The 27,783-nt window shown below is 43.4% G+C and overlaps 2 protein-coding genes across 4 annotated transcripts; both read right to left on the bottom strand.

Moving 5' to 3' along the window:
- Window positions 1–2,668: 2,668 nt before the first annotated feature.
- Window positions 2,669–13,372, bottom strand: ccdc13 (coiled-coil domain containing 13). Of its 3 annotated transcripts, XM_027018986.2 has the most exons (16): window positions 13,229–13,372; window positions 12,714–12,921; window positions 12,378–12,526; window positions 10,698–10,840; window positions 10,499–10,570; window positions 10,184–10,297; window positions 9,095–9,199; window positions 8,392–8,556; window positions 7,876–8,052; window positions 7,333–7,539; window positions 6,810–6,898; window positions 6,641–6,709; window positions 6,370–6,516; window positions 5,218–5,366; window positions 3,865–3,970; window positions 2,669–3,502 (listed from the first exon to the last, which is right to left on the bottom strand). In XM_027018986.2, the coding sequence occupies exons 2-16, from the start codon at window positions 12,917–12,919 to the stop codon at window positions 3,322–3,324; spliced, it is 2,079 nt and encodes a 692-aa protein (XP_026874787.2). In that variant the 5' UTR covers window positions 12,920–12,921; window positions 13,229–13,372; the 3' UTR covers window positions 2,669–3,321. The 3 variants fall into 3 exon arrangements, with proteins under 3 accessions (XP_026874787.2, XP_026874786.2, XP_026874788.2); XM_027018985.2 differs by having other exon boundaries at window positions 12,714–13,372; XM_027018987.2 differs by lacking the exon at window positions 3,865–3,970 and having other exon boundaries at window positions 3,372–3,502; window positions 12,714–13,372.
- A 195-nt stretch (window positions 13,373–13,567) lies between these two features.
- On the bottom strand, window positions 13,568–17,253 carry higd1a (HIG1 hypoxia inducible domain family, member 1A). Its single transcript, XM_027018998.2, has 4 exons — window positions 17,166–17,253; window positions 15,837–15,922; window positions 15,560–15,694; window positions 13,568–15,186 (listed from the first exon to the last, which is right to left on the bottom strand). The coding sequence occupies exons 2-4, from the start codon at window positions 15,913–15,915 to the stop codon at window positions 15,098–15,100; spliced, it is 303 nt and encodes a 100-aa protein (XP_026874799.1). The 5' UTR covers window positions 15,916–15,922; window positions 17,166–17,253; the 3' UTR covers window positions 13,568–15,097.
- Window positions 17,254–27,783: the final 10,530 nt, after the last annotated feature.

Genomic DNA, 27,783 nt, shown 5'->3' with positions numbered 1-27,783 from the left:
GGTCACGTGGGCTCGTGCACGGCACAGGCGTACCACTGTCATCTAGTCACGTACTAGACTGCCGTCTAGCGGTCACCATGGTTACAAACAGGGAACCTGCAGAGTTGTAGCTCGCAATCGTAGGTCAGGATTTTCTAATAAAACAGGATAAATATTCATACACGCACTCATGTTTACTCATGGTCATCAGACAGAGAACTGATCCAGGTTCAGGTTCTGTAAAGGTCCGTTTTTTCAGGTGTAAAAAAACATCCAACCTCTGATAAATGTGCAAAACTAAAAAATATTAACAGCCGAGCTCCCTTTGGTTCAGGTGTGTGACAAGCGTCTCGACAGATAAAGCTCACTTAACCAGCGCCTGGGTCTGGTGGAGAATCGCTGCAACTCTACGACTTCCTAGCAGCCCATGTTAACTGTGCAGTCTACGGCACCCATCAGCTACACCAGGAGAATAAAATAATCTGAAAAGTCATTTACTCGGTTGATTCAAAGATAAATAATTAAGAACTTTTCCAGTGTAGTTCAGTTTAATATACGCCGACTTTCCTGTCATCTTCCTTCGCGAAACAGCTCCTTGACCAAACCATAAACAACCACGTGCACAAAAACCTTCAACGAAGCGCGCGTGTATTTTTTCCCCATTGCATGCAAATGCGAGCAATTCTCTAACGGAATGAATGCGGACATTCACAGCCGCGAGACACATTTTCACAACGCCGTCAAAGCTGGCCCGGGGCGCTTTAACCCCGACTGGCACAGCAGGGCCCTATTTACCCAGGTTTCTGCGCGCAGTCAATGGTGTGGAGGAAGCAGTGATCCGGAGCAGGATGGAGAAAGGTTCCATTCAAAGCTGGAATGACAAATAGGTGAGGCTGTTTACATACATGTTGTTGACACAAGTACACATTTGGCTCGCTGGGTTATTGCTGGGTATTCGAGAATAAATCTGAGTAGCCGGGGGCCTCCCGAAACAATGCTAATCTGTTTGGGCAAAAAGTGATTTATTTCAAAGCGATGGTTTCGCTAATGGGTCGCTTATTCACTCACTCATCCCAGCACAGACTGGCTTTGTAACCTCCCCAAGAGCTTCACCTCTAATAAAGCGTAAGCGCTGTCCTCAGCGTGCGTGACCCACAGCGCTCCCCTACAGGCACGCGTGGCCTCAGTACCTCGCGAACCTGCGCGAGACTTGCAGGCGAAGCGCCTACTGGCGGCTAACGCGAACACGCTCGCGTTACCCGCATTTCTTCCCTCCATCAGAAGAGGCGCCTAGGATGAGAGGGAACGTGGTCTCGTTCTCTGCACGCAGTCCACTCGAGAACAAACCATTTCACTGCGAGTTGTACTGTGTATGACTATGCATGTGACAAATAAACCAAACTTGAAACTTGAAGTGATGATAAACCCCAGCCCTGAACCTTCTGTCCTTCAGCATCTATGAGTGATCGAGTGTGGCTGTATTATCCATAGTCAGTTATGTCGTGGCAAGGTCAGTGCAGACATACAGGTTACTGATTGAGTCAACATGACCATGCGTGTGTGCACACATGTACATGGTCACTGCGTGTTTGTGACCCAGTTCATGTAGGTGTACGAGTGTGTGGCTTGTCTCCAGAGCACTGCCTTTAACAGACATGATGGGGTCATTCTCCAGGGAGAAAGCAGGGCCTCCAAGAATCTTTCAGTGTTGATGGGAATCTCCCGGCTGTTTGTGGATGAGCTGCAGAGTTTTTTGATGAATGATGCATTTCCTGTTCTTTTCCCCAGTTTCCAGATGTAGTACATATCCTGTTTTTTTCCTCCCAGTCCTCCATTGTGATGCAAAATGTGTAGAGGAACTGGCTTCACTTCCAGTGATGTGTTTTTGATCTCAACTCTTGGACTTTGTTTGAAAGAAAAATAAAATGAAATCTCTTCACAGACTGCATGCAGTCACCCGACGCTGACGTTTCCACCACGTCCGCCTCATCCGGGTGTCGCCGGTCAGGCAGACGCTGATTAGAAGCGACACCTGAGTTCGCTAGGAAACGAACATCCTTGTAAAGTCGCTGAGAGTGTGCCAGGCTAGGAGCCACGGCCTGTCAGGCGGCCTGCGCTCCACGCCTCCAGGCTCGCACAGGCGGCTCTCTGTGGCGTTCCGAGCCCAGAGAGGCCCCTCTTTATTCCGGGCATGCGGGCCAGGCTGGCTGTAGCCCCGGGCCTCGCCGCTGTCCCTCTGGGTTCCGGGAAGTCGGAATACTGTGCTGCTTGACGCTGAGCACATAGCTCCAGCCGCAAGCTTAAATTAGGCGTAGTGAGGTGGTGGGGGGGAGGGGTGGTAGCTCAGCGCCTAGCAAGCGTGCCCCGCAAGGGAACAACTGCTGGGGTGTTCAGCTGGAGGACAGACTGTTGATCCCAACACTCCCTGGAGAGTGAGGAGTGTTAACCCCACTCTGGGTGCATCATCTCCCGCCTGTGTCTCTGCACCCCTGGACAATGACTGCAGGGAGTCCAATGTTTCATCTCCAGCGGGAAGCCGGAGTATTCGGGGGGTTTGTTTTTGCACTCTGGTTTCACACTGCCTGCAAGCCAAACACTGATGATGTGCAACTTGCGTCAGAAAAGGGATTGAAAAATTTGTTTCCATTTTAAAATGCCAGAAGAAAAAAATGTTTAATTTCTCTGGATGGATTCTTGCATATTTACTTTATTTTGATTCTGTCAAGTTTGATCAACTGTGGAACCTCAGTCCTTTAATACCACAGTATTACACTATATTGATGCCTTTAATATAACCATCTTATTTCATGTAGCAGTTACATGTATGAAATATAAGACGAGAGATTAAAAACTTGAATCCTGCTCTGCTAACGTCAGTGACAGTGATGCATTACTTTAAGATGACAACCATTTGCCTACAGCTAATTACAGCAGTAAAGGACGACGCTCACTGCTCCTTTTCCCGCTCAGATCACAGATACTGGCCACATCAAAGAATGCATAAACACAGCCGTTATCTTCTTTGGCTGTGCAGGCTTCATAATTCTGGCCAAACTGATGTGTTTTGTCTGCCTGGCCCGTATGAGAGCTGGCGGCTGGCTAATTCATTTTCCTCTGAATAACAGAAACCAGGGCCGCACATGGCCAGCGGGATCATGTACTAGGGATAACAATTTTCATACAGAAGGCCTGTTGTCAGGTGTAAATGGTAGACATGAACAGCTCTGAAGAACGCAGGAGTCTGGTGAACGGAGATAAGGGCCCCAAAGCTGGAGGAAGATGCGCAGAGCCTCTGGGTTCTGGAGTGTCCAGGTTCTGGAGTGTCCTGGTTCTGGAGGAGGGTTAGGTGTCCTGTTGTGTGTCCTGCTGTGCTCCCTGTCTGTGCTGTCTGAGGGCCTGGAGGAAGACTTGCTTGACTTGGCTCATCATGGTGCTGTATAGCTGCAGATCTTCTTCTTTGGCCTGCAGTGTGTTTTTTAAAGATGCCCTCAAAGCGTCCAGCTCCTTCTGCTGGATGGCAACCCTGGAGGGACATGAGGAATTTGGTTTAGCAGATGCCGTAGCTATTCTCTAATTATTTTACCCGGTGGAGAAGAGCAGAGCTCACTGCAGCAAGATACTAAATTTAATTCGAGCCCCAAGGTCCATTGGCATGGTGTGCAGGTATGAAAAGTGTCAAAGTTCTTTAGAAACCATTTTCTCTAACCAGTAGCCACAGAACGTCAGCAGACAGCTCGGGTGAGGTCGAGGAGTCAGTCAGTGTTAAATTGTGTCTGGGTGCTAGACTGGCCGATCCAGTCAGAACACTAATGTGCCAGATAAGTTCCCAGACAGCCAGTGGGGACCCACAGTGCAGTGTAAGGGGTGTAAAGGGAGTGGCCTCACTGTATGCTGAGTTCACCGAGCTGTGTGTCTCGCGCTGGCTCTGAGCCTCGTCTCGGAGACAGGCCCTCCTGTTTGTCAGGCAAACTCAGACCGCTGAATGATGTGCCTGTAGGAAATGTGCCATGAACAAGCCTTACGTGAGACACAGTCGTGTGAAAAACGACCCTCTTTGAATTCTACGGTTTTACATATCAGGGCTTGAGCCTTGATTCTTTCTGTTGTAGATTTGCTGGTGTGCTTGGGATCACAGTCCTGTTGCATGACACAATTTCAGCCAAGCTTTAGCTGTCAGATAGATGGCCTCACATTTGACTCTAGAATACTTTGGTATACAGATGAGTTCATGGTTGATACAATAACTGCAATGTGCCCAGGACCTGTGACAGCCATATAAGCCCAAATCATCACCCCTCCAACACTGTGTTTGACAGTTGGTATGAGGCGTTTGTGCTGGCATGCCGTTTGGTTTTTGCCGGACGTGGCATTGTGAATTATGGCCAAACTTCTCCACTTTGGTCTCATGTATCCAAAGGACATTGTTCAAGAAGTCTTGTGATTTGTTCATTTGCAACATGGCAAACTTAAGCCATACTGCCATGTTGTTTTTAGAAAGAAGAGTCTTTCTCCTGGCAGCCCTTCCAAACAAGATGTACTTGTCCAGGCTTTTCTAGTTGTACTGTACTGTCATGAACTTGAATATTTAACATGCTAACTGGGGCCTGTAGAGTCAGATATAGAACTTGGTATTTGTGCAAATGCTCTGAGCATTGCACAGTCTGACCTTGGGGTGAATTTGCTGGCATGTCCACTCCTGTCTGGAAATGGCCTTATAACCCTTCCCAGGTTGATGGGCAGGATAGTTTGCTTTTCTAATGTCATTGCTGACATCTAACCTCCTTGGCAGCAAACTGCCAAAACGTCTGCTTTTATAGAGGTGCTAACACCTCAGTTAATCAGGGGCATTTGCTTAGCTGCACCTGGATGCTATGTAATACCTATGGAAACATTAAGAGTCTACTTAATTTTTCACACACTGCTTCTGCATTTTTGGCCTAGTTTTTGTTAAATATATGACAGTGTCATTTGTGGGGTTTTTTATGTCTGAGGTTATATTTACTTAATTTTTTGAGCATTTTTGTTAATGTCCTGATACACCCTCTTCGAATTCTATGGTTTTATGTATTTCACATGACTGTAGACACCATGAATGAGCCTCTGATCTGTGAGCACCATGAACGAGCCTGTCCTGCAGCAGTGCTACACCTGTCCTGCGGTGAGATCACACCTGTCCCGCAGCAGTGCCTGTCCCTGTCCTGCGGTGAGATCACACCTGTCCTGCAGCAGTGTCCATACCTGTCCTGCTTCGGTTAGCCCTGTGACCTCCTGCTTTCTCTGTGTCCAGTTTGGCCCTCTCCAGCTGCTGCTCGAGGACAACTGTGCGACGCCTCTCGTCGCAGAGCTTCTGCTCGGCCTCCACACGCCTCTGCTGCGCGTCCTCCTCCCTGTCAGAGAGATTCCTGTCATACATACCTCACACATAGCTGGGTTTTTTGTTTTATTTCTTTTGGGGTTTTTTGTTTTTTGTTTTTTTTGCAAGAGCATACTTCCAGTAACCTGCATGGGCGGGGCTGGGGTGGCACCGGCCCCCACAAAAATTTGATTGGCTGCCCGTGATGCCCCACTAACTGAAGCAGGCAACTGCTATGCCACTAGGATGTCAGTCTAGGAGCTGAATATTATGTTGAAGTTTTATGAAAATATGATAATGACCTTGACCATGTGCATTTCTTTCTAGTGTCAGTTTAAAGGAACTCAAAAACAACAGGATCTGTAGCTCTTTACTGAGTGTTACTGCCAAACGACTGCATGCAAGTAAAAGAGGTCCATGCTTGATGTAAGCTCCAAATAAATTCCATGGACAAGCATCAAAGTTCTGTGTTTACTCTAGAAAGGCCAAATAAGCGCCATGCTATCAGTTATCTTACTGTGAAACAAGCAGAAATTATGTTTAACAGCTAAGTGGATTTTTTTTTACCGTGTTTTGACCCGAGTTGAAGGACTAGCTGTGGTCACTGATATTAATTCACACAAAATCCTAATTTTATTGGCTGCTGATACGCCCAGCACAGCACTCTGTGCCGGTCTTGCCCCTCACCCCATACTGACATGTCAGAGGTTACATCTAGTAAAGAATCAGAGTTGTATTGCTTCAAGAGGTTTCAAAAGGAAAAGAAATGCAAACAAAAACAGAGCAGACTTCCTGTTGAAATTTCCAGCTGTACTTTCCATGTACTCTGTCACATAAGAACAGGGAGAATGACCTAGTCCACACTCGGTATAAAAAAACAAACAAACAAAAATCTCTTCATTTTAAAGATTAAAGATTGCCAGAATAGATTGAAAGTTTTGGCTACAGTGGCTGCAGGGATAAGCGGGTGGTGGAGTAGAGTGTGTGTTCCTGAGGGGCAGGTATGGGGGGCGTTGATTACAGAGCCCAGGTCGTACCTCCTCTGCTGCACCTTGGCCAGTTCCAGCAGCCGGTCTCTCTCCACGTTAGCAGCCTGGTACAGAGCCTGGAGCTCCACGCTCTGGGTCTGCAGAGCAGCCATCTTATCAGCACACGCAGGGCAGGATGCGACCTCCGAGTGCTTGCTGACATTACAGACGGTGTCATATAAACACAGACAAGACGAGACGCGTCATGTAAACACACAGTATGGTGACTCAGGTATGCAGGGCCTGCTTGAGTGAAAGGTGCTCAGCTGTAACAGGTCACCTGGAGTCCAAAGCGATTCCAGCTGTCAGAGCTGACGCGACGACTTTATGTCCCAGTTTGGAGATTGACCTGTAAAAAGGCAAGATGACCAATCCCAGTCCAACCAGTTTTCAGGTGTACTGAAGCAGAGTTGGACCAGTAAAGCCATGCCTAGGATGGTGGGCGATACCTGGCAGACGTAGACTTCCTGCCTCCATCCTCCTTCGCCATCAGAGGGGTGGAGCTACTCGTGTTCTTCTCTCCTCCACCCTCCTGTTTCTATAGGGAGACGTAGTTTCTTGAGTAAAGAAAAAGCTATTTGCAGAACATGTGTTTCCCTATTGGTTTGACATGGAAGGACTTTTGGAAAAAAGTTGAGAACAACAAAAACCAGTGATAATTGGTTGGTTGATTCATCATAAGTACACGAGCACAAAATTTTGTTAATATCTCTAGCTGCTACATAAAAAAGTATTCCTAAATCTTACATCATCAAAACCCTTAAGGTTTACTCAACACCAATTACACATGGGAGGGGGAAGGACTCTGATCACTTCAAAGACGGGACTTTATATCTAAAAAGTTGGGTGACCATAAGACCACGTGTGTGGTCCTGTGTGTGTGTGTGTGTGTGTGTGTGTGTGAGTTAAATATTGCCTTAATTAGGAAGAAAAGAACCCTTTAGGTCCCCTGGAGCGTGACGTGTGTTTTACCCTCAGGGCAAGCTGCTGGACCTCCTGTTCTAGCTCTTGGACCTTGGCCTCCCTCTCCGACACCATCTGCTTGAGCTGCTGGACCAGGGAGCTGTGACGCTGGGCCTCGGCGTGCAGCTGCGTGCTCAGGCCTTGCTGGGCCTCTTGACGAAGCACCTCCTTCTGGCCCAGTTTGCCCAGCATGGTCTGTAGCTGCTCCTGCTGCTTCTGCGGGTGGCCGGAGGGGGGAGATGCTTAGCTCTGTGAGGAGGCCCCACACTGAATGTCCTCGACTGTTTAATCAGGACTGTGGAACCACAGCAAGTGCTGTCTGTGCTAGCAGCCTGTCACACGACTGAAAGCAGTCGCGTTGTTCCGGTCCTGACTAGCCTCTGACTCCGACTTTTTCATCCTCCTTTTTTTCTCAAACTAAGCAAACTTGAAAGTCGACATAAACTTTTAACAAATACACCATTATCAATTATGACTGCATCCGCGCAGACTGAGCAGACTGAATGAAAATCTTTTTTGGCAGACATCCGTCTGCCACGTGTGGCGTCTCACCAACAGCGCGTGGACAAGTTCATCGTCGTGCTTGGCCTTGTCCAGCAGAGTGGTGATCTGGGCCTTCAGGGCCTTGAGCTCGGTGGAGAGGACGCGGTTCCTGGCACGGCTGCCCTCCAGCTTCTTCTTCACGTCGGTGTGCTCACTGAGCAGGAGCTCGTAGTCTGCACTGAGCTTCTGTGCGCGCACACACACACACACACAGAGACACACAGGATGAGCTAAGTCTAACCTTGGTTACTTTGTGGCTTTACTAAGGGAAAACTAAATAAATATGATTTGAAAAACTGCCCACAGCTTTTAATGTAAATATTTGTATGATGTGGTTTCTAATGAAAAAATTACTTTAAACTTGAAACCAACACAAATATCCATGTTTGGAAACATCACTTTAGGAAGCTAAAAAGCCAGGATCAGCATATCACTACCCGCATAGTTCTTAAACAGGAATAACGCCACTCTCGTTGTGAAAGGATGGGCTGAGGACAAACGTTCGCCTCTCTGCACCGTTCACACCTCCAGGGTCTCCTTCCTGTCTCTCTCCATGGAGCGGATGTAGTTGTGGTTCCTGTCCTGGTTCCTCTGGTGGACTCCACTTCCCAGCATGTCCTGCTCTGGGCCGAGGTCACCTGACTGCCTCCTGCTGGAGGCCACGCTCAGCTGCTGTTCCAGATCTCGCACCTGCATCACCATCACCACCATCATCATCACCACCACCACCATCGCTATCATCATCATCACCATCACCACCATCGCCATCATCATCATCACCATCACCACCATCGCCATCATCATTATCACCATCACCACCATCGCCATCATCATCATCACCACCATCACCATCACCACCATCACCATCATTCTTTCCCTCCCTCCTAAGACACAGTGCTCCCTGCTCTCTGCTCCCAGTAAACTAACACAGTGACCTTTTGAGAATTATGCAGGCCTGAGTGAGTCATGTGAACACTTAGTGTAGATATGACGGTCATACTGTACTCATCATACTGAACTTGTCACATTTACACACATTTTTTTTCAAGGCCTTCTGAACAGTAAGAGACTTTCTAATCTGTGTGTCAAATAAAATGCATTGTATTAAAATGTGTTGTGATGCCTTTCCAAGAGGTCACAGCTCTGTCTGCGTGCGGGTATGTGTGTGTGTGTGTGTGTGTGTGTGTGTGTGTGTGCGGCTCCATACGAGCAGGCTGACCACACTCACTCTGTTTTGTAGGGCCAGTATCTGCTGGGCACGTCCTCTCCAGCTCCCAGGGGTGCTCAAGAGCTGCTGCACACACACATCCTCCCCCACCTCAGTGCTCAGAACCTGACAAACACAAACACAAACATCCTCTCCTACCTCAGTGCTCAGAACCTGCAAGAGCACCACACCATGCCTTACACACACACACACACACACAGGTGTTGTATTTGATACTGTAATTTACTTGAAGAAACACAGGTGCTGTATCCGATACTGTAATATGCCTGAAGAAACACAGGTGCTGTATCCGATACTGTAATGTGCCTGTAGAAACACAGGTGCTGTATCCGATACTGTAATGTGTTTGTAGAAACACAGGTGCTGTATCCGATACTGTAATATGCCTGAAGAAACACAGGTGCTGTATCCGATACTGTAATGTGCCTGTAGAAACACAGGTGCTGTATCCGATACTGTAATATGCCTGAAGAAACACAGGTGCTGTATCCGATACTGTAATGTGCCTGTAGAAACACAGGTGCTGTATCCGATACTGTAATGTGCCTGTAGAAACACAGGTGCTGTATCCGATACTGTAATGTGCCTGAAGAAACACAGGTGCTGTATCCGATACTGTAATGTGCCTGTAGAAACACAGGTGCTGTATCCGATACTGTAATGTGCCTGTAGAAACACAGGTGCTGTATCCGATACTGTAATGTGCCTAAAGAAACACAGGTGCTGTATCCGATACTGTAATGTGCCTGTAGAAACACAGGTGCTGTATCCGATACTGTAATGTGCCTGTAGAAACACAGGTGCTGTATCCGATACTGTAATGTGCCTAAAGAAACACAGGTGCTGTATCCGATACTGTAATGTGCCTGTAGAAACACAGGTGCTGTATCCGATACTGTAATGTGCCTGTAGAAACACAGGTGCTGTATCCGATACTGTAATGTGCCTAAAGAAACACAGGTGCTGTATCCGATACTGTAATGTGCCTGTAGAAACACAGGTGCTGTAGCTGATACTGTAATGTGCCTAAAGAAACACAGGTGTTGTATCTGACACTGACGTACCAGGAGTGATGAATGGGACACTAACCTTGTGGGCTATCTTTAGTTCCTGCTTGACAGCTTGTATCTGGTTTCGGTATTCAGTCATTTTGAACTGGGCTGTGAATAACTTCTCCTGGAGGGACTTCACCAGTGGACTTGTCTATACATATAATGAAAAACATTGTCAGGCTGTATTACAGCAGTTAAAAATATTTCAGAGGATGGTCTGTAATGTTAAGGTACATGACTGGTAAATATTTCAGAGGATGGTCTGTAATGTTAAGGTATAAGGCTGGTATATATTTTAGAGGATGGTCTTTAACGTTAAGGTATGAGACTGGTAAATATTTCAGTGGAGTACCTCCTCCTCCTCTAAGATCTTCTTCTTGTGGTCTGCATTTGCCCCAGGGCTGTGTATGACGACATCCTGCAGCTGCACAGAGAGCACCTGCCTGTGATACTCTGCAGGACTCTGCAGGACTTGGCATGGCACACACTACACGTTTTTAACTATTTTAACTCCTATCTTCAGCCCAATGTCGTTAATGTAAATGTTTTACCTCTTTCTCTAGTTCTTTCACTCTGTTGCTCATTTGTTTGGTTCGAGCCTTCTCTCGTTCCACTTCGGCAGCTAACTCGCGGTTCTTCTTCGACAGCTCCACTATCTTGGTGGCTGCTGCATCCCCTGCCAGACCTGCTGTGCCTTAACAGAGCAGATTCAGATTAAAACACATTTAAAACACGAGCAAAACCCTACACAACAAGTATGACATTTCAGTCACTATTCTTACTGATTATATATATAAACTCACAAACCACTTTATCAGAAACATCTTCTAGCTGTAATGTGTAACACGGTTTTAGTACAGTGACTAGTGAATGTAGGTATAATGTAATGATTTAATAAAGTGGGCAGTGAGTGTCTCCTACAGCAATGAATATGCCAAATGTGATGAAAGCCAGAAGCCAGAAACTGGAATAACCTCCAAAGGAAAAGCAGCTGTTAGTTTAGCACAACCGTCTCATTAGCCGAGAACAGTTTAGTCAGTTTAGCTTGCTAGTTCTTGTACATTTAATCAGCTAGCTAGCTGTGTAATGTTAAACTAAATTTGTTATTAATTAATTTTAACTTGTTCCACAGCGGAGATAGTTAAGCAGCGAGTTTAAACTCGCCAGCTCTGTCAGTAGGTTAACTCCCCCAGCTGTCACTCATTCTCTTTAAGCTACAAACTTTAGCACCTCAGCCTATCAGATGCGGGAATTACGTATGTCACAGTAGGTATGAGTCCTTAATGGACTGGATCATTACGTATGATGTTACAATAGGCGTGAGTCCTTGATGGACTGGATCATTAGGTATGATGTTACAATAGGCATGAGTCCTTGATGGACTGGATCATTACGTATGATGTCACAGTAGGTATGAGTCCTTAATGGACTGGATCATTACGTATGATGTTACAATAGGCGTGAGTCCTTGATGGACTGGATCATTAGGTATGATGTTACAATAGGCATGAGTCCTTGATGGACTGGATCATTACGTATGATGTCACAGTAGGTATGAGTCCTTAATGGACTGGATCATTACGTATGATGTTACAATAGGCATGAGTCCTTGATGGACTGGATCATTACGTATGATGTTACAATAGGCATGAGTCCTTGATGGACTGGATCATTACGTATGATGTCACAGTAGGCATGAGTCCTTAATGGACTGGATCATTACGTATGATGTCACAGTAGGCATGAGTCCTTAATGGACTGGATCATTACGTATGTCATAGTAGGCATGAGTCCTTAATGGACTGGATCATTACGTATGATGTCACAGTAGGCATGAGTCCTTAATGGACTGGATCATTTGGTGCCAGCTGAGGTCATTTGAATATTGCTGCTTCCAAGGATGCAACCTACCTAGCAATGGTCCTTTAATTGAGTTGCACCCTGTGTGTGTGTGTGGTGTGTGAGTGAAAGAGAGAGAGAGAGTGAGAGAGTCTTTCTCTGGCTGTCTCACTCTCAAAAAAATTTCCAGGATATTGTCTGTAATTTGTAGGCATTGGGGAGTCCCTATTAAAATGAGGCAGACTCCCAGAACTTCCAGGAGACGTGGTCTGTCTGCTACTCCAAGACCACCTTTCTTGAAGAACCCATTTTTACATTGTTTATAAAACTTTACATATTCTTAACAAGTCGGTCAGGCGTAGAATGGCCACTGCTCTATCACGTGCCCTTACCCACTAATGCCAGTCTGTCCTCCTCCCTCTTCTTCTTCAGATGTTTGATCTCAAAGTCTTTCTCGCTCAGAAGTTTATGGAGTCTGCCGTTCTCGTCTTCGAGCTCTCTCACGCGCTCCTGCAGCCGCTCGTTCTCGTCCTGTAGCAGCCTGAAGGAGACAGCACGCCCTCGCTGAACACAGGCACATTGGGGAGTGTTGTATCAAATGTTATGCGTGCTTCCAGCCTGCAATGCGTTTGCCAATTAATAATTCGCGTTTGTGTTCTGACTGTGCAGCGGTTTACCGACACCCACACTCGTAAATTACTTCCCACCCATCGTTCAGCAGGTGTCACCTTGCACTGGACCGCTGCACCAACATGACGTTGTCCTCGGACAGATTAAGACTGTCCTGGCTTGCGTCTTCTCTGTCGAGTTCAAACCATGTCTGTTTCTTCTTCTCCAGTCTCTTCTGGAGACGCTGCTCCTGCTTTTCCTGCAGGGTTTGAAACTGTCGCCTCAGGTTCTCCTTTAAGTTGGCGTTATCGGCGTCACCCTCCATCACTGCCAGATCAAAGACCAGCGCACATGATTCAAGAGTCCTTGAGCACAGGACCAGATAACGCTATAGTTAGCTAATCAGTCTTCCCGCCCACTAAAAAGAAAAGCCTTAAAAAATAAATAAATTGATTTGCTAAGTAAATCTGGGAGGTTTCTAGGTAAATATTAGATAACTGGCATGAGCATCGGTGACGTTGCGCTCCCAACCTCTCACTTGATCAAGACTCCAGAGCTACGGCTAATGTTAGCTAGATTAGGTCTCCGGCGACATCCCAGATATGTATACGTCCCAGATTACTGTCAAACGTACCGTTCAGTTAGTGCGTCTCCTTCACGAGTAACAACTAGAACTAAGAAAAGACGACGAATGCGGCTTTGTTAGAATAAACAGACTAAAGTTAGACAGCTAGCTAGCCTAGCTAACGAACGTTTCCTTCTAACCGTAGGACGCCAGTGTTTCCCTGGCAACGAATCTCCAGGAAGTGGGCGGGCGCCTCTATGGCGCCCTCAGGCCTGCGTCAGCCTCGAGAGTGGGACACGAGGTGCTGCGCGCTCGGAGCACGCCTCGCAAACCCTGCAACCACCTGCACTAACTTAGCTTAGGGTGTTGGCATCGCGTGAAGCTCTGAGTAATGCTCAAAAATGCAGATTATTTCTACTCTTATTTTATTTGGCATAGATGCATACAATGTGTAATGGAGCCCCAAAATACCATTTATAGTTTTAATAAAATAAAACAATTTTATTTTATTAAAAAACAAAAAAACGTGCAAATACATTGCAAGTAGGTATCAAAGTGCCTGGCTAATGTCTACAGGATGTACCACATTTACCCACAAACAGAAATGTACAAAGAGAAAAATAATGACGTAGTTCTCCTAATGACGGTGCTATTTTTATGAGCTATTTGACTAAATAGCTCAATGGGTGTTTAATAACAAAATCTGACTGCACCATTAACAGTAGAGGCTATTGTTATAAATATTTAGAAGGCGTTGTGTTATGCAACCATACACTTCGTTGATAAAATTAAATATTATCAGGCATGTCTATCGTAGTGTCACAGTACAGTACAACACTACCTACTGTAATTATGGTTTTAGTTTTGGTGTCCCACATAGATAATATTACAATCTTACAGGCTAAAAAAAGAAGAAGCCATTTTCAATAACAGTCTCATACAAATGATTAATCTCTTCCTCCCCAAAATGCTGCCATTTGCAGATACTAGATGTCCTGACAGCGAAACAATTGTGTTCTACAGCTCACCGATGCCTCATTCTTTATGTCAGCTGTATATAATAATTACCTGTTAATAATATTCAAAAATACCATCATTTTTCAGCCATATCATGAGTCTATTTAAACTTTACCCATTACACTATTCAAACAGGACAACAGGGCAAGACTTTGAACAAAACACAACTCAGGCATACTCAAGTCACACTTTACTTTGAAGTCCAGGTTCTATTAGTTACTTGCTTAATTTAAGACAAAAACAAAATCTTAACTATAACCCATTGAAATAGGAACCCACTCTATGGCATTTCACCCTCACACCACAGATGTGCAAACATATTAGATGTAGTATTACTTTACAACTGCATCACTGCTGCCTTGTGAGACCAGGGTTCTTTAAAACTGTGGTTGAGTCATGCTCATTTTCCCTGCACATAACCAGTTTTCTGATGAAATTGTAAAATACACAAATATTTCCAAAATGTGCAGAATGAAAGAACAGTTTAAATTGAAGTCCTATTAAACAACATTCCTATGTGCACAAGTTAAATTGGTCTTTTCTACCCATAGTACTGTGTGGTAATACCTTTGCTTTGGAATGGTTTTGCACACATGAATGATGAAGGCACCTCATAAGACCCTAAGAACATCTATTTTCTCCCAGTGTGAGAGATGACTGACACTCACATGGGCACAACATATCAGTCTAATCATATAGGAGCTGCTCTGAATAAGTCAGACAACATTTTACAACCTGTGAAGAAACTTCAATACTCTGATGCATCATAAAATAATTACATCTAATATCTAAAGCATAAATATATAGTTAAATATTAATATGTACCAATACATGTTGGAATTATGTACTAAGAAGATATCAGAGCCCCAAATTAAACTACACTAAAATAAAACAACTATAAAACACCAGTGCTTCTGCTGTTCACTTATGCTCCAAGGCTTTGTGCTCCAGTGCTTTCTGAGCCTCTGCTGGCTTCAGAACGTAATCTTTGTACATGGAGTAGATCACCCCTGCAAGAGACAAAACATTCAAGTTCAGTACCTTTCATGATGTATGTGTACAAGCTTAACCGTCTGTTCAAAGTCAATTAAAGAAGTTGATGTTTTTGAATTTTTCACTTCATCTAACTGCTCCCTTATCCAATGTTTGCAGTTCAGAAACCATGTTTAAAAATATACAAGTCTACACTGAATACTGAAACCACATATAAGCAAGTACTACACTACTACAATGTAATACACAGCATGACGTTTCTTGCAGATCACGGTGTTCAGTGATCCTTCAGGACAGATTACAGCTGATACCTTAGAGGAAGTCTCCCATGGGATCTCCCTGTTATGATGGAATTTTAACTACATATGCTGAAGAAAAGCTGGGTCATACCCATGGTCATGGCCCCCACCACGAAGCCCTGCGCTGCCACACGCATGTGGATCAGATGGACAGACATCTTTGTATCACCCCTTTGTTTCAGCTTCATGAGTCTGTATGCCACAATCGCAAAGAATCCCGCCATTCCTGCCGTGAGGGGGGGAAAGGCAACATCCTTCCTCACTCTACCGTATTTAAGACTTCAGCGACACAGAACCAGCTCATTGGACTGCACTGTTAAGTCTGCAAGCCAACTGAAAAGTAAGTTGTTCATCAGTTCTGAGCTTACCAACAGGGACGAACGGATTCTCCTTGGCTTTCTTGAGGAACTTGGACTCCTCATTGTCGTCATATTCTACAGCTGACATGGCTTATCTGAAAAGATAATCATAAATCAAATAAGAGTTAAACTCTTGATCTATGCTCCCTCGTCATGCTCTCTAAAACAGTCTACAGCTTACTACCAAAATTGCTTTATTTATTTAAGAAAAGTTTCAAATCACCACACAAATTGCCAAACTGTCTAGTGTGTTAGTCAGCTTCAGAGAAACATTCCTGACAGAGGTGCACGCTACATGGCATCACAGGTTCAACTAACTGGAGCAAAATAAAACCAAAACCAAATGAATCAGCAGTTATAGGTGAAGCTCTGAGAAATTACAGCACTTTTTCTGAAGTATTTAGGGCGAGGTGGGAGATAATATCTGTTTAACTCAAAGTTAATCGCTGGACGTCGCATTCACAAACAAGAGGGCTAGCTCAGGGACTACAGTACACATGAGCCTAGGCACCTGTGAAGTGTCCGTTTATGGGAACACTGAAATTAGTTAAACAAGTGTATTTCGGATTCAGAGCAAGACTAACCAGTAAACGTGTTGAAGCAACAACTAGCTACATAGGTTAGCTAGCTAATGCTACCTATCTTAGTCAAGAAGACGACGCATGTCGTTGGCGAATGTACTGGAAGGGTAGCACTGTCCTTTCGCCATCCAAGAGAGGGTCATTCTTCCAGCCCTTACCACATCTCTACAACTAGAACAACCAGATGTCCAACAAACGAGTAAACTAGGCTAGATAACCTAACACAGACTGATGCCATGGAGTAGGAAAGACGTAGCGGGTAGGTTATTTCAGACTCTATATGCCATGCTGGTATTTTATGATTGACACAACGAAAACGCACTGAAGAGTAAAAACTGAAACGAACAGACACTTGTGAGCTACTTGGTGACTTAGTTAACAGTTAGTGGTGAAGGTCAGTGGTCCAAGCGCTCTGTCATGTGCGTGGTCCAGCAAAACCAGCTAGCTTAGCTAACCGCCAACTAGAGACTGTATAAGCAATAGTGGCCAGAAAAGTAGCTTACTTGGTCAAAAAGATTAGCTAGATAAACGAATCGTGGCAAATATGAATACACAGTTCCAGCTAGCTGTAGCTTAACTAGCCAGGACTGCCTTTGGCTCAGCGCTACAACTAGCTAGTGTTAGCTAACCTAACTACATTTCCCCAACATGTCAATAAGATTTACCAGCTGTTTACGCTATTTCGCTTATTGAATTTAGATATATATAGAATCGACTGAAACATACTTAAAATATTTGAAACGATAAAGAAGCCTACCGGCTTTTCTGAGTTGCCCGCACGGACCGACAGGAACCTCCGACCTTCTGCTTAGTAACGGGAACTAAGCACTTCACGAGGCACCTCCGTCACAGCGCTGACGCAACCGAGACGCGTTCAAGCGCTCTCTGAAAGTGTGTGACAGGGTTCAACTTTCTGAATAAAAAACCATCACATTCATCATTATGTTTTCCCAAGGGTGTAAAAGCGGTCGTTTTAGATGGCACAGTAACATCATTGTGTTATTTTATCTGTAACTAGACTACTATAGCTTACTTTTTAGAAATGTGTCATATGTTAAAAACTGACTCGTATCTTTGCTACAGGTATTGCTTATTGTTGTACTTCGTTTTTAAAGGTCGTTAAATACTTCGTATTTAATATAATTTTATCGTTATATACTAATAAATATAGTTTGTAAAATTCCAAAAACGTGCTCTTGAAGGAACCATAATACGGAGGGTGTAACGGAAACATTTTTTGCCCTGCGGCTGTCTCAAGGGGTAAGACAGAAATACTCTGCTCTTCTTCTACGCGCATTTCAACGATGCAACGATGATTCAGCAAGATTCGTGCAGGGATGTTGAGATATACCTAATCCCACAGCATACTCGCTTTACTTCGTTCACATAATGCAGAATTGGTGCTAAACTAAGATGAAATCTGGTGATCGCAAAGGACATCGTATGTGATGTAAATATATGACTTATTTTCATCGTCATCAAACAATTTAGTGACTCTTCGTGTCCTGTAGCTCATCAGGATATAAACCTTTGTTGTTCCTAAATCCCCAATTTGCTAGTTTTAAAGTTGTACATTAAAATAGAAAATAAAGATGCAGACATGAGAATTATTTGAATATAATAGCTGGTCTCATCCTTTATAGTAAGTTAAAGATAACATGCATTTGAGGCCTCTGGAGAATGTCTGAGGGCTACACATGAGTTACATTTTTCTACACTTTTTTCAAGCGTGATCATGTAATAGCCCCTCCTTTTTTTGAAGTTTCCACCATTATGTCCAACTTATACATTATTTCCCATAATGCAAATTGATAGTCAACACCTATACCAGTTGGAGTTTGGTACCATTACAATCCAAGAGAAGACATCATCTTACATAAGGTCGTTTTTCTGTACCATCATGTACCTGGTGGAGGGATGATGTGCCTGCTGAGACTTACCCAGAATCCTTTGCAGAAGCCTGCAGAGACCTCTGCTCTGTACACAGATCATTTTATAAGGACACAGAACCTCTATGATCCTTTATGTTTTACATTATTAATATTTATAATTCAGTGTTTAAACTTCTTTTTTCCTGTAAAGACTCTTTTGATTACTTCACCTTCCACATGATAAAGTTGATCAGAATAACTTTACATTGATAAGCACTAGACACCTGCACTGTAAGTGCCAAGCATTCATACGTGTTTTGTTCTCCTGGTGTATGGCACCCGCCCACTTGTTGAGAACATGTTGAAGGTGTCATAATAGAGGTTGCAGCGAACACATTTCAGCCCTGCAATGATGATTCAGCAAGGTAAGACACGTCACGTGTTTTTGTTGTCTACGTGCAGAGACGGAAAACCTGATGGCAACAGACGTTCAGATCAAATCTAACCAATAAGAACCCAGACACGGTTCTCCTTAAAGGAAAATTATGGAGGATATAAAACAGACTAAACAGAACACATTTCTAAATTATTTTTTTTAAATGTACCTCTTAATGCCAGAGATCTGTAATGTTACATATATGTTGCATTGGGTGTTTATGGTAAGTTTATGCCTTATCAGAATCACTATTTTTCTTTTTATTTGTAATTTCACAACAATGCTATTTAAAACTAACAACCCTTATTTTTCATATTTATTTTACATAAAAATGTGCAAACTGTCAAAACAAAACTACCTCAACATGCTGCTGTTGCTGTACAAAAGTGAGAAACACTTATGTAGTGAAGCATCAATGAGGTCTGTTCCCCCCATGGTTGTGTTGTATTGATTCACAGTGTGTGGCCTGTTGGCCTCCAGAAATACGTTGTCTGATTTGCTCCAGTGTCACACTTGAGGCTCAACTTCACAGAAGGATGAGATCAGGGTAACAGGTTTGCTGTCATACCACCTGACAATGATGTTGTTTTCTTCTTTCTCCACCCTGGAATCGACAGATCCTCTGCCTTTCTTGGCAAGACTCTTCTCATCTTCAAGCTGACAAAATAGAGCTGATCAATTTTGTGTTTCCACAAAACAGATCTGCCACTGAAGAAGCCTGTGCACCAGTGGTGCTGGAGAAAAAGAAAATGTCAGCAAATACTTTGTCTATTTGGTATGATGGGAGTGTTTCATATAGTTTGACCACACCATCACCTCCCATGCCAAGTAAGATTTTCTTCCCAGTGCCAACTAGTGGGGCTTCCCGTCAAATAAGGGCAATTATTGGGTTGTGTGTCCCTCTGAAGGACACCGTTGGTTCAGCTATAAAGTTGTGCTCCTCTGGGATGGTATCTAAGCATTGTTTGTGAAGCCATGGGGTGGATCTTCCAACACTTTTCCTCTTCTTGCCGATTCCACAGATCAGTGGTTAGTGAAATGTAGACACAGCAGCAGCGTCTGAAAACGTTTGCATGATGTTGTTGTCAACTACCATGGGACACCTAGCATGATTTTAACAGTACAGGTGATTTCCTGGCAATTGGCAAAGGCCTGTGCACAGGTAAAGGCCAATCCATATCTCCAGTTCTTTAACTGTGGTGTTAACATTGCTGTGGCATTCAGATTTTTGTACACTGTGCAAATTTGTTTGTTTGTTTGTTTTTTTGATGGTTATATTTTGCTGTCTTTGCTTCATGTTGGGTTGCAGTACATCATCTAAATTGTCTGATTCACTACTATCTGAATCATCAGACCTACATGACTCATCACTCTCCATGTCTTTGCTGCTGCAAGTGTAATCAGGATCTTTAGGTTCTTTATCTGAGCTTCTGAGATATCTTCACATCCCTCAAACTCACTGTCATCTCCAGTGATAATAGAGTGCATCCTTAGGACTGTATTGGTTCTTGGTATTCATACGACAAGCAATTAAATGCTACTGAAATAGGCTCAACAAAACAGAGTAAAATTCTGGTTTGTTTTATTTACCAAGTGAAGAGTGATTTTAGTACAGACATGTTAAAACACATTTTACTGGTTGATTTGACATTACATTTATGTTTACATTTGTTTAAATACGCTTTGAATTGAATATCAGAACACATTTTGATTCAAAACAGAATTAATTGAGCAGCTCATTAGCATTTTTCTTATTGTGACAAGGAGGTCACATGACATCTTTTGAAGCCATTTGAAGTTTAAAACCCCGATGTAACACGTGTCACAGGAATCATTTCGTAATTTGTATTTAATCATTTTGCTCTAGAAATTGGATCCGAAGCATTCCTATGTAATATGAGACATGTTAGTAAAGCATTATAATTGTTAAATGGGTTGGAACATACCCATACATTTAAAATGAGCTCGTTTTGTCTCGCGCTAACCAAACACACCACCATTTTGGGAAATGCGATCACAAGTATTTATCACATCACTGCATCCAGGAGGTTTAGGATGTGCCACGTAGGGACAAGTTAGAATGAAGGTCTCTATAGCATAATGTCTTTACTTTATTCACTTAATACAAAATGAACTTGACTTACATAATAACCCATATTAAGCTTTAGAAGTAAAATAATTGTGTTGTCTGCAGTTAAATCATATATCAAATGCCTTTTTTTGGAATCTGGTCCACCTACACACGCACACAAAAATTAAATACTATCATATGTGTATAAAGTTTCGCAGACTTCTATACAGAAAAGCTTTGTAGAGGACAATTTTCGTATCAACCACTAGATGGCGCTAACTGCAGAGAGATATGCATGGCTCTACTGATTTCTTAAATGTATGTCTGTCTTTGCAGTGCTGTGTATACTGTAACCGCACTATAATTAGGATTACAGAAAGGGATTCGTGTCCTCAGGTTTGTGGATGAATTCGCCTGTTTCCTGTGACTGGTGATGTAATGAAGATGTTTCTCTGCTCAAACAACTGTCCAATTTTACTTAATTATCAAAATTAAAATGTAAAGGTCAAGAGGTTTTTTTTTTTTCTTCAATTTACCCATACTTATTCACATTGTATGAATTTACCAACCTTACAAGTGGTTAGACAAATATAATGGTAGATTAACAGTCCCCAAAAAGTGTAAAACACCAAGTAAAAAATTATACAATGGTAGAACAATTACTCTGCATCCCTGGCTCCTGATTATTGTCTCTCATTGTCTCTCATTCTCTTTCTTAGCAGCCAAAAACTCGATATTAAGACATTCTTTCAAACCAGTCTGGCTTTTCCTCTCAGCTATATTCACAAAAATAACATTTTATTCTTTCAGCTAAGAGTTTACATCTGCAACTAAGCACAGTAAATACCTACCTATTTAAACACCTCCATTTAATTAAGTAATCTCCTGCTAAATGCAGTGTGTTGCTGTGATTCTGAATATCGGCCTTTCAACAAAGCTAATGTTTAAGCTAACTAATGTAAATGCAACACATCTGGTTCTTCTAGCCCCCAGCAAACAAGATAGCTTGCCTCAACAAGCCGGTACAAACTCTGACCAGTTTACTGCTCCTTCCTCAAAACGTTTTCCAGTAATGTTTTACATCATACTAAATAAGCAGGGCAAACATAGTCAGACTCAAAGGTCCAGAATGCACTGCAGCTACATGCCACTGTTTGTTTATGTCAATGTATGAGGTTTGTGTGTGTTTCGCCTTTGGACTTCTCTTTGTGTAGTTTGGGTCTCTGCGGGACTCTTCTCTGGTGTGTTGTACATGTGTGATCCTGTTGTTGGCTGCTACCGGTGACTGCTATGTTCAGGGTAGCATGTCACTGATTGCTATGCACAACTCGCTTTACATATGCCCAGTAGTGTGTACTGTACTAAATTGCACGGTCTACTCATTTTGTATTTTGTATTTGTCCTGTCTTTATTATTGTTTATTTAATGACATTTTGCACTATATTGGACTGTTTGCACTTGTGTGGCATGTTGTCTGTTGCACTGTTTTGTTTTTTTTTGTTGCACCATGGTCCTGGAGGAACATTGTCTCGTTTTTGTTGTGTACTTGTATATAGCTGAAATGACAATAAAACCACTTGAACTTGAACTTGTTTACACTGGCAGTGCTCTAAGCCTGATGTTTGGGTTGTTTTTGTACTGTTGGTGAATCACCAATGCCTGCTAAGGAATCATTCTAACCTACCTGGGGTTGCATTTTTTACATTTAGGATCCATGTTTGTATGTATATGAAATGAATAACTGTTGTTAGGAATTCCGCAGTGACAAGTCAGGACTTAGCAGTCTAATATTAGTCAGTCTAACCACACGGGGGAGATCCCAGGCTCGGGTGGAGGGGCAGACGAGGGAACAGGTGTGTGTGGCCTCAGAGAATGATATTACCCATTCATCGTGGTGCGTTCTGCTAGGTTTACATTGCACTGTCGCGGAGAACATAATTAGAGGCATTCAAAAATAACTATAGAAGTAATTATCATAAACGTTATCAGGTGTAACTCGGGTGTAAATCTGTCAAACGTAAATCTATCAAACATGGTGCAAATTCACTGTGTTAATCTGTAAAATGATAACACAATCAGAGACAATCATGGAGGAATATAAGCGTACAGCATGGGCATCTGAATTCATTCAATGTAGACCAACAACTTGACGCGGCACAACTGACATTTCGTGAATTAAAACACGCGTTTATTTCAATCAAAATAAATAGAAAATAACCGTACTTCCAGTATATTTTGAAACAAAGTGCACCGACAGGCTTGACAAGCTCGGCCATAAAACCTTTCGTAAACCTCGTCCCGTGAACACGCCTGTCCGAGAACTTGAATTAGGGAATGCGAATTTGAGGGACAACTGAATACAAGGTGAATGGCCATTCACTCAAGACCAGTATAATTATTACCATATGTGAGCCACAAAGTCAGACAGGTAGTCAGAAACATAAACCCAAATTATTATTATTACTGGGTATAATTAAATGACAGGGATATATAATAATGGGGTGGGGGGTTGTTTCTGAGTGTAGCTGGGCGTGTAGCACAGCATTTATCTAAGTAGGTAAATGAAGCAATCTGTCCTATTTGTCTTAAAAAACGGGGCAGAATGTGGGGGTTGCAATACAAAGAGTGTTGCAGCAGTTATACAGAACCATTTAAAGTGGTAGTACTGGAGAAGTCAGTACAGTAGACAGTTATCAGATGATGATACAGGATTAATATCACACATTAGAGAGAGTTGGACAGTCTGTAGTTGCTCCGTGACCGAGGCTACCCTCTGCTGCTCGGTGTCTGAGGCTAACTTCTGTTGTTCAGTGACCAAAGTTACCCTCTGCACTGTAGCTTAACATTGCACACATTCCATTTAGTGATCATTGCAAATTTTTAATTGCTCTGTGTAAAAACAGGGTTGCCTACAGAACACACCCCATTCTTCTTTGATGCTCTCAGAAACTATAAATCATCCATACTGAGAACTACCTGTGGCCAGACAAAGCAAAGCACAGTTTCTTGGTTGATACTGCATGGGGCCCCCTTTTCTTCTCTTAGCAGGACACAGTATGAGACCCTAGAGGACACAGCCATGTATCTCTGGAATATCAGTTAAGTTTCAAGTTTCAAGTTTCAGTTAGTTCTGTGGGAGTTAGTGTGGTGCCTATTTTGTGTCCGTAAACGTTTCTTCTGTCTGTTATTTGCGTCAGTGTTCCCAGTATATGCTTTCAGCATGTTTGTGATGATTCTTAACTCACCATTTAACCTCTTAGGATGTGACATCATGTCTAAACTGGGTTTTAAGGGGGAAAAATGACTATAGCAAATGCAAATTTCACAGCAACCTCTGGATCATGTCATGAGCTCTCTGTTTGTGATTCTGCACCAACTGCAATCAGTCCTGCGATCTGTGGGATTGAGCGGGTCTGTTCTCATGCGAACCATATAGGACTCAGCTGGACAATCCCCAGATCACGTAGGCAAAATCCACTCCCAGCTGAAACAGAGGCTGGAGTAGCCAGCATGTGGGGTTCTGCAATACTCCAATCAATCTAGTCCACAAACCACGGGGGGAGGGGTTGGCACTTACACAAGATTTGAGGAAGGTCAACAACCTAGATATTATGACTGAACATGACTTGAGCAATTGAGGGTTAAGGGTCTTGTTCAGGGGCCCAACAGTAGCAACTTGGTAGTGATGGGGCTTGAACCAGCAACCTTCTGATTACAAGTTGAGTATCTTAACCACTGAGACACCACTGCCACTGTACACTTCACCTTGGTTGATCTGTGCTCTTTAGTATTCCTGTGCATGCAGACACACAACCAATTTTTGCTTTTACATCCAGTAATAAACAATTATTAATTAATTACCCTTCCACTGTTCGTGACTCCCTTGCCGAGCTCCCTTGCTGGAGGGTGTGTTGTCCTACAGTAACCTGCTCCTATCGGCTGCTGACCACAGCACCTGTGAGCAGGGCTCTCTGGCTCTGCTTTCACACCTGGCCAAGTATGGTTCCAAGGCCTCTTTGGAGAAACTCCAGTACTGTCGCACAAAGGTGAAATACCTGGGTTTTCATCTTCACAGCAGGTGAACACATGCTGGCTGGTGACCATGTAGACGTTATCAGAATTTTTAAGCCTTCTCATCGAAGAAAGATATGATGGGCTTCTTGGGACTGGTGAACTATTGCAGGTCCTGGGTTCCCGGTTGTTCCTATTATGATAAGACCCTCCTATCTCTTTTCTACTCCCTCATTAGGCCTGCTGAACTACAGTCTTGCTTTTCATTTCTACATACGTGAGCATGACAGGCTCGCGGGCAGGGTATTGGCCCAGGAGCCTGGTGGCGGTTAACGACCTGTGGCCTCTCTGAAACTTTAGAAAACTTTATATATTGTGACACAAGCTCTCCCCGCACGTTTGCCTCTCAGTGGCGGCTGCTGCTGCTTTGGTACGGGACACTGAAAATACTACTTTCATATAATTTAACCCTGCGTACTAGTCACCAGGTCACCACAGTGTTAAATACATCTACCACAAAGCACATTACCTAGTGGCTATGAAAATGCTTTGATGTGCACTAGGCAGTGTGATATGCAGTGTGCACACTGCTGAATGATCCTTGAAGCCCACTCTCTCCCGTGTTCCTAAGCCCAGGCAGCCCAGCTGGATTCCTGCATGTACTTTGTTCAAGGTTAAACCTGTCACTGTTTACACAGGCAGTCAATACGTGTTTGGCATCACCCATGACTTCAGACAAACTTGGTCACAGAGGGGGTTTAATTCATCTGACATAGACCCATGTGTTGGCCGTTCAAATGTGTTGGTAATTATTCACCAATTTTCTAAATGGCCTGAAGCATTTCCATGAGCTAAAGAAAATGCAAAAACAGCAGTAAGAATCCGGCAAAACAGATATGAAATAGCAACTTCAGTTAACAGTGACAAAGGCCCAGACTTCATGTCAAAAGTAACTCAGCAACTATGCGAATACCTGAATATTGACCTTCCACATTCCATATCACCCTCAATCACACGATAAAAGCAGATCAAGAAATAAGAAAGAAATGGGCTTGTCTGTGAAATACCCACGACATTCCTGTGAAACCATAAAAATGCCAGCATTTGAAGTTTTGATGGGAAAACCGTTTCCGTCAAATTAGATGGATCCATGCTGTCAGATTAATGTTAGATTTGGAGCCCCCTGTATAGGTAGTTTGTCAGATTGTATATATTGTTCTCTCCCTCTCATTTTTAAAAATAATGCAGCTGTAGGGTGATCCTTGTTTTTGGGAGGTGATACCACTGCATCCCTGAACAACATCAGTGGTTTAGCCTGGCAGGTCCTGAAGTAAGCTAATGACACCTCTAATTCAGTGTCATTGTTGAACAAAGAACTTCCAGTCGTTCGTACTACTGTTGTTCAACACAGGCCGCCCCTTTGACCTTTTATTAGCTAAAGGTGTGTGCCATGCACTTTTCTGACTTTACATTCCTGATCATTATGCCAGTGTCACTAATATTATTGAGAGTATGAGAAACTCTAGCCTGTGGTTTGGTTGGGATCATTGGCTGGTTTCTCTGATGCTGCCTGTTGTTATGTTGCTTCTCCTTCAGTGTTGTCTACCCGTTATGATTTCAGCTGTGAAGTCCATGATGACAGGGATTTGATTGCCTATCTGCCTATCTAGCCTATCTGGTCCTGCTGGTAGCACCAGAGGAAAATGATGATAACCCTCCTGCTGGAAACATGTCTTTTTTGTTCTACAATAATCACATGCGCCCTTGTGCATTTGATCTATGTCCCATGTCTGCTCTAATCTTTTCTGTCCTTCTGCAGTGCTCAAATCAGTTGGCTAACCTCAAAATGCTCCCAAACAACTCTTCTTATCTCCCTTCTAACCTTACATTTACATTTTCGGCATTTAGCAGACGCTCTTGTTCACTTTATTGACTTTAAAAAGTGCTTTGTCATCTACTCGTAGAATGTATCCCAGCCAGTACAGTAGGTTAGAGTGCAAGATACCAATGAACTAGAATACTGTTGAAACACAGGGATCAATGCTGATACCTAGAAGTGCAAAACAAGCATGATCTCTATCAGACAGTGATAAATGCAATAACAAACAACAACAAACTATACATTCTATAGTTTGTTACCTAACAGTAGTATGAATTTCATGGCTACAGAATCAATGGTCATTTAACTATTCCACAAATAGATAAGTCTTCATCCTGTGTTTGAACACTGCAAGGGACTCTGCTGTCCAGATAGCCAGAAGTTTATTCCACGCTGGGACATGTGTTGGAGTTCAGGAGAGACACAGCAAAGTTTCTGGAGAGGATGAAACACAAGCGTGGGGATATTTTCACAGTGCAGCTGGGAGGATTTTATTACACATTCAAAGAGGCACGAGCAAAACTAGACTTCAATAAGTTTGCAAGACATCTGGTTCAGCGCGTTTGGCTACCATGCCACAGAAGAAGAACACAAGTTAATTCAGGCATCCAGCTGGTGCTGTGTGTGTGTGTCCAGTGATGGTTGGTGCTCTGTGTGTGTGTCCGTCCAGTGATGGACTGTGTGTGTGTCCAGTGATGGTTGGTGCTGTGTGTGTGTGTGTGTGTGTGTGTGTGTGTCCAGTGATGCTTGGTGCTGTGTGTGTGTGTCCAGTGATGGTTGGTGCTGTGTGTGTGTGTGTCCAGTGATGGTTGGTGCTGTGTGTGTGTGTGTCCAGTGATGGTTGGTGCTGTGTGTGTGTGTCCAGTGATGGTTGGTGCTGTGTCCTGGCCTTAACCTCCTCCCCTTGCCCTGCAGTCATTGCAGCCCCTCCCCCAGTGTGCTCTGTCCAATAGAGTACACTGTGCAAATTGGCTGCTGCTTCTCATTGTTGCGTGAGTGTTTGTAAAAGCTAGTATCTGTCTGTAAAGTGTCCTTGAGTCTGAGAAAGGTGCTATATAAATGTAAATAATAGTAATAAAATATAAAGCAAATAAACACCTAATTCAT

Source organism: Electrophorus electricus, chromosome 19 (genome assembly GCF_013358815.1).
Source record: "Electrophorus electricus isolate fEleEle1 chromosome 19, fEleEle1.pri, whole genome shotgun sequence".
NCBI lineage: Eukaryota > Metazoa > Chordata > Actinopteri > Gymnotiformes > Gymnotidae > Electrophorus > Electrophorus electricus.
Note: the sequence above shows the minus strand (reverse complement) of the source record. Positions and strands in the feature narration are given on the sequence as shown.

Coding starts and splice junctions, on each gene's coding strand:
- ccdc13 (XM_027018985.2), bottom strand. CDS start 12,919: ATGGAGGGTGACGCCGATAACGCCAACTTAAAGGAGAACCTGAGGCGA. Junction 10,298..10,498: donor AGATCTTAGAGGAGGAGGAG/GTACTCCACTGA, acceptor TTATATGTATAG/ACAAGTCCACTGGTGAAGTC. Junction 6,710..6,809: donor AGGAAGTCTACGTCTGCCAG/GTATCGCCCACC, acceptor GCCTTTTTACAG/GTCAATCTCCAAACTGGGAC.
- higd1a (XM_027018998.2), bottom strand. CDS start 15,915: ATGTCAGCTGTAGAATATGACGACAATGAGGAGTCCAAGTTCCTCAAG. Junction 15,695..15,836: donor GAATCCGTTCGTCCCTGTTG/GTAAGCTCAGAA, acceptor CCCTCACGGCAG/GAATGGCGGGATTCTTTGCG. Junction 15,187..15,559: donor GGTGGGGGCCATGACCATGG/GTATGACCCAGC, acceptor TGTCTCTTGCAG/GGGTGATCTACTCCATGTAC.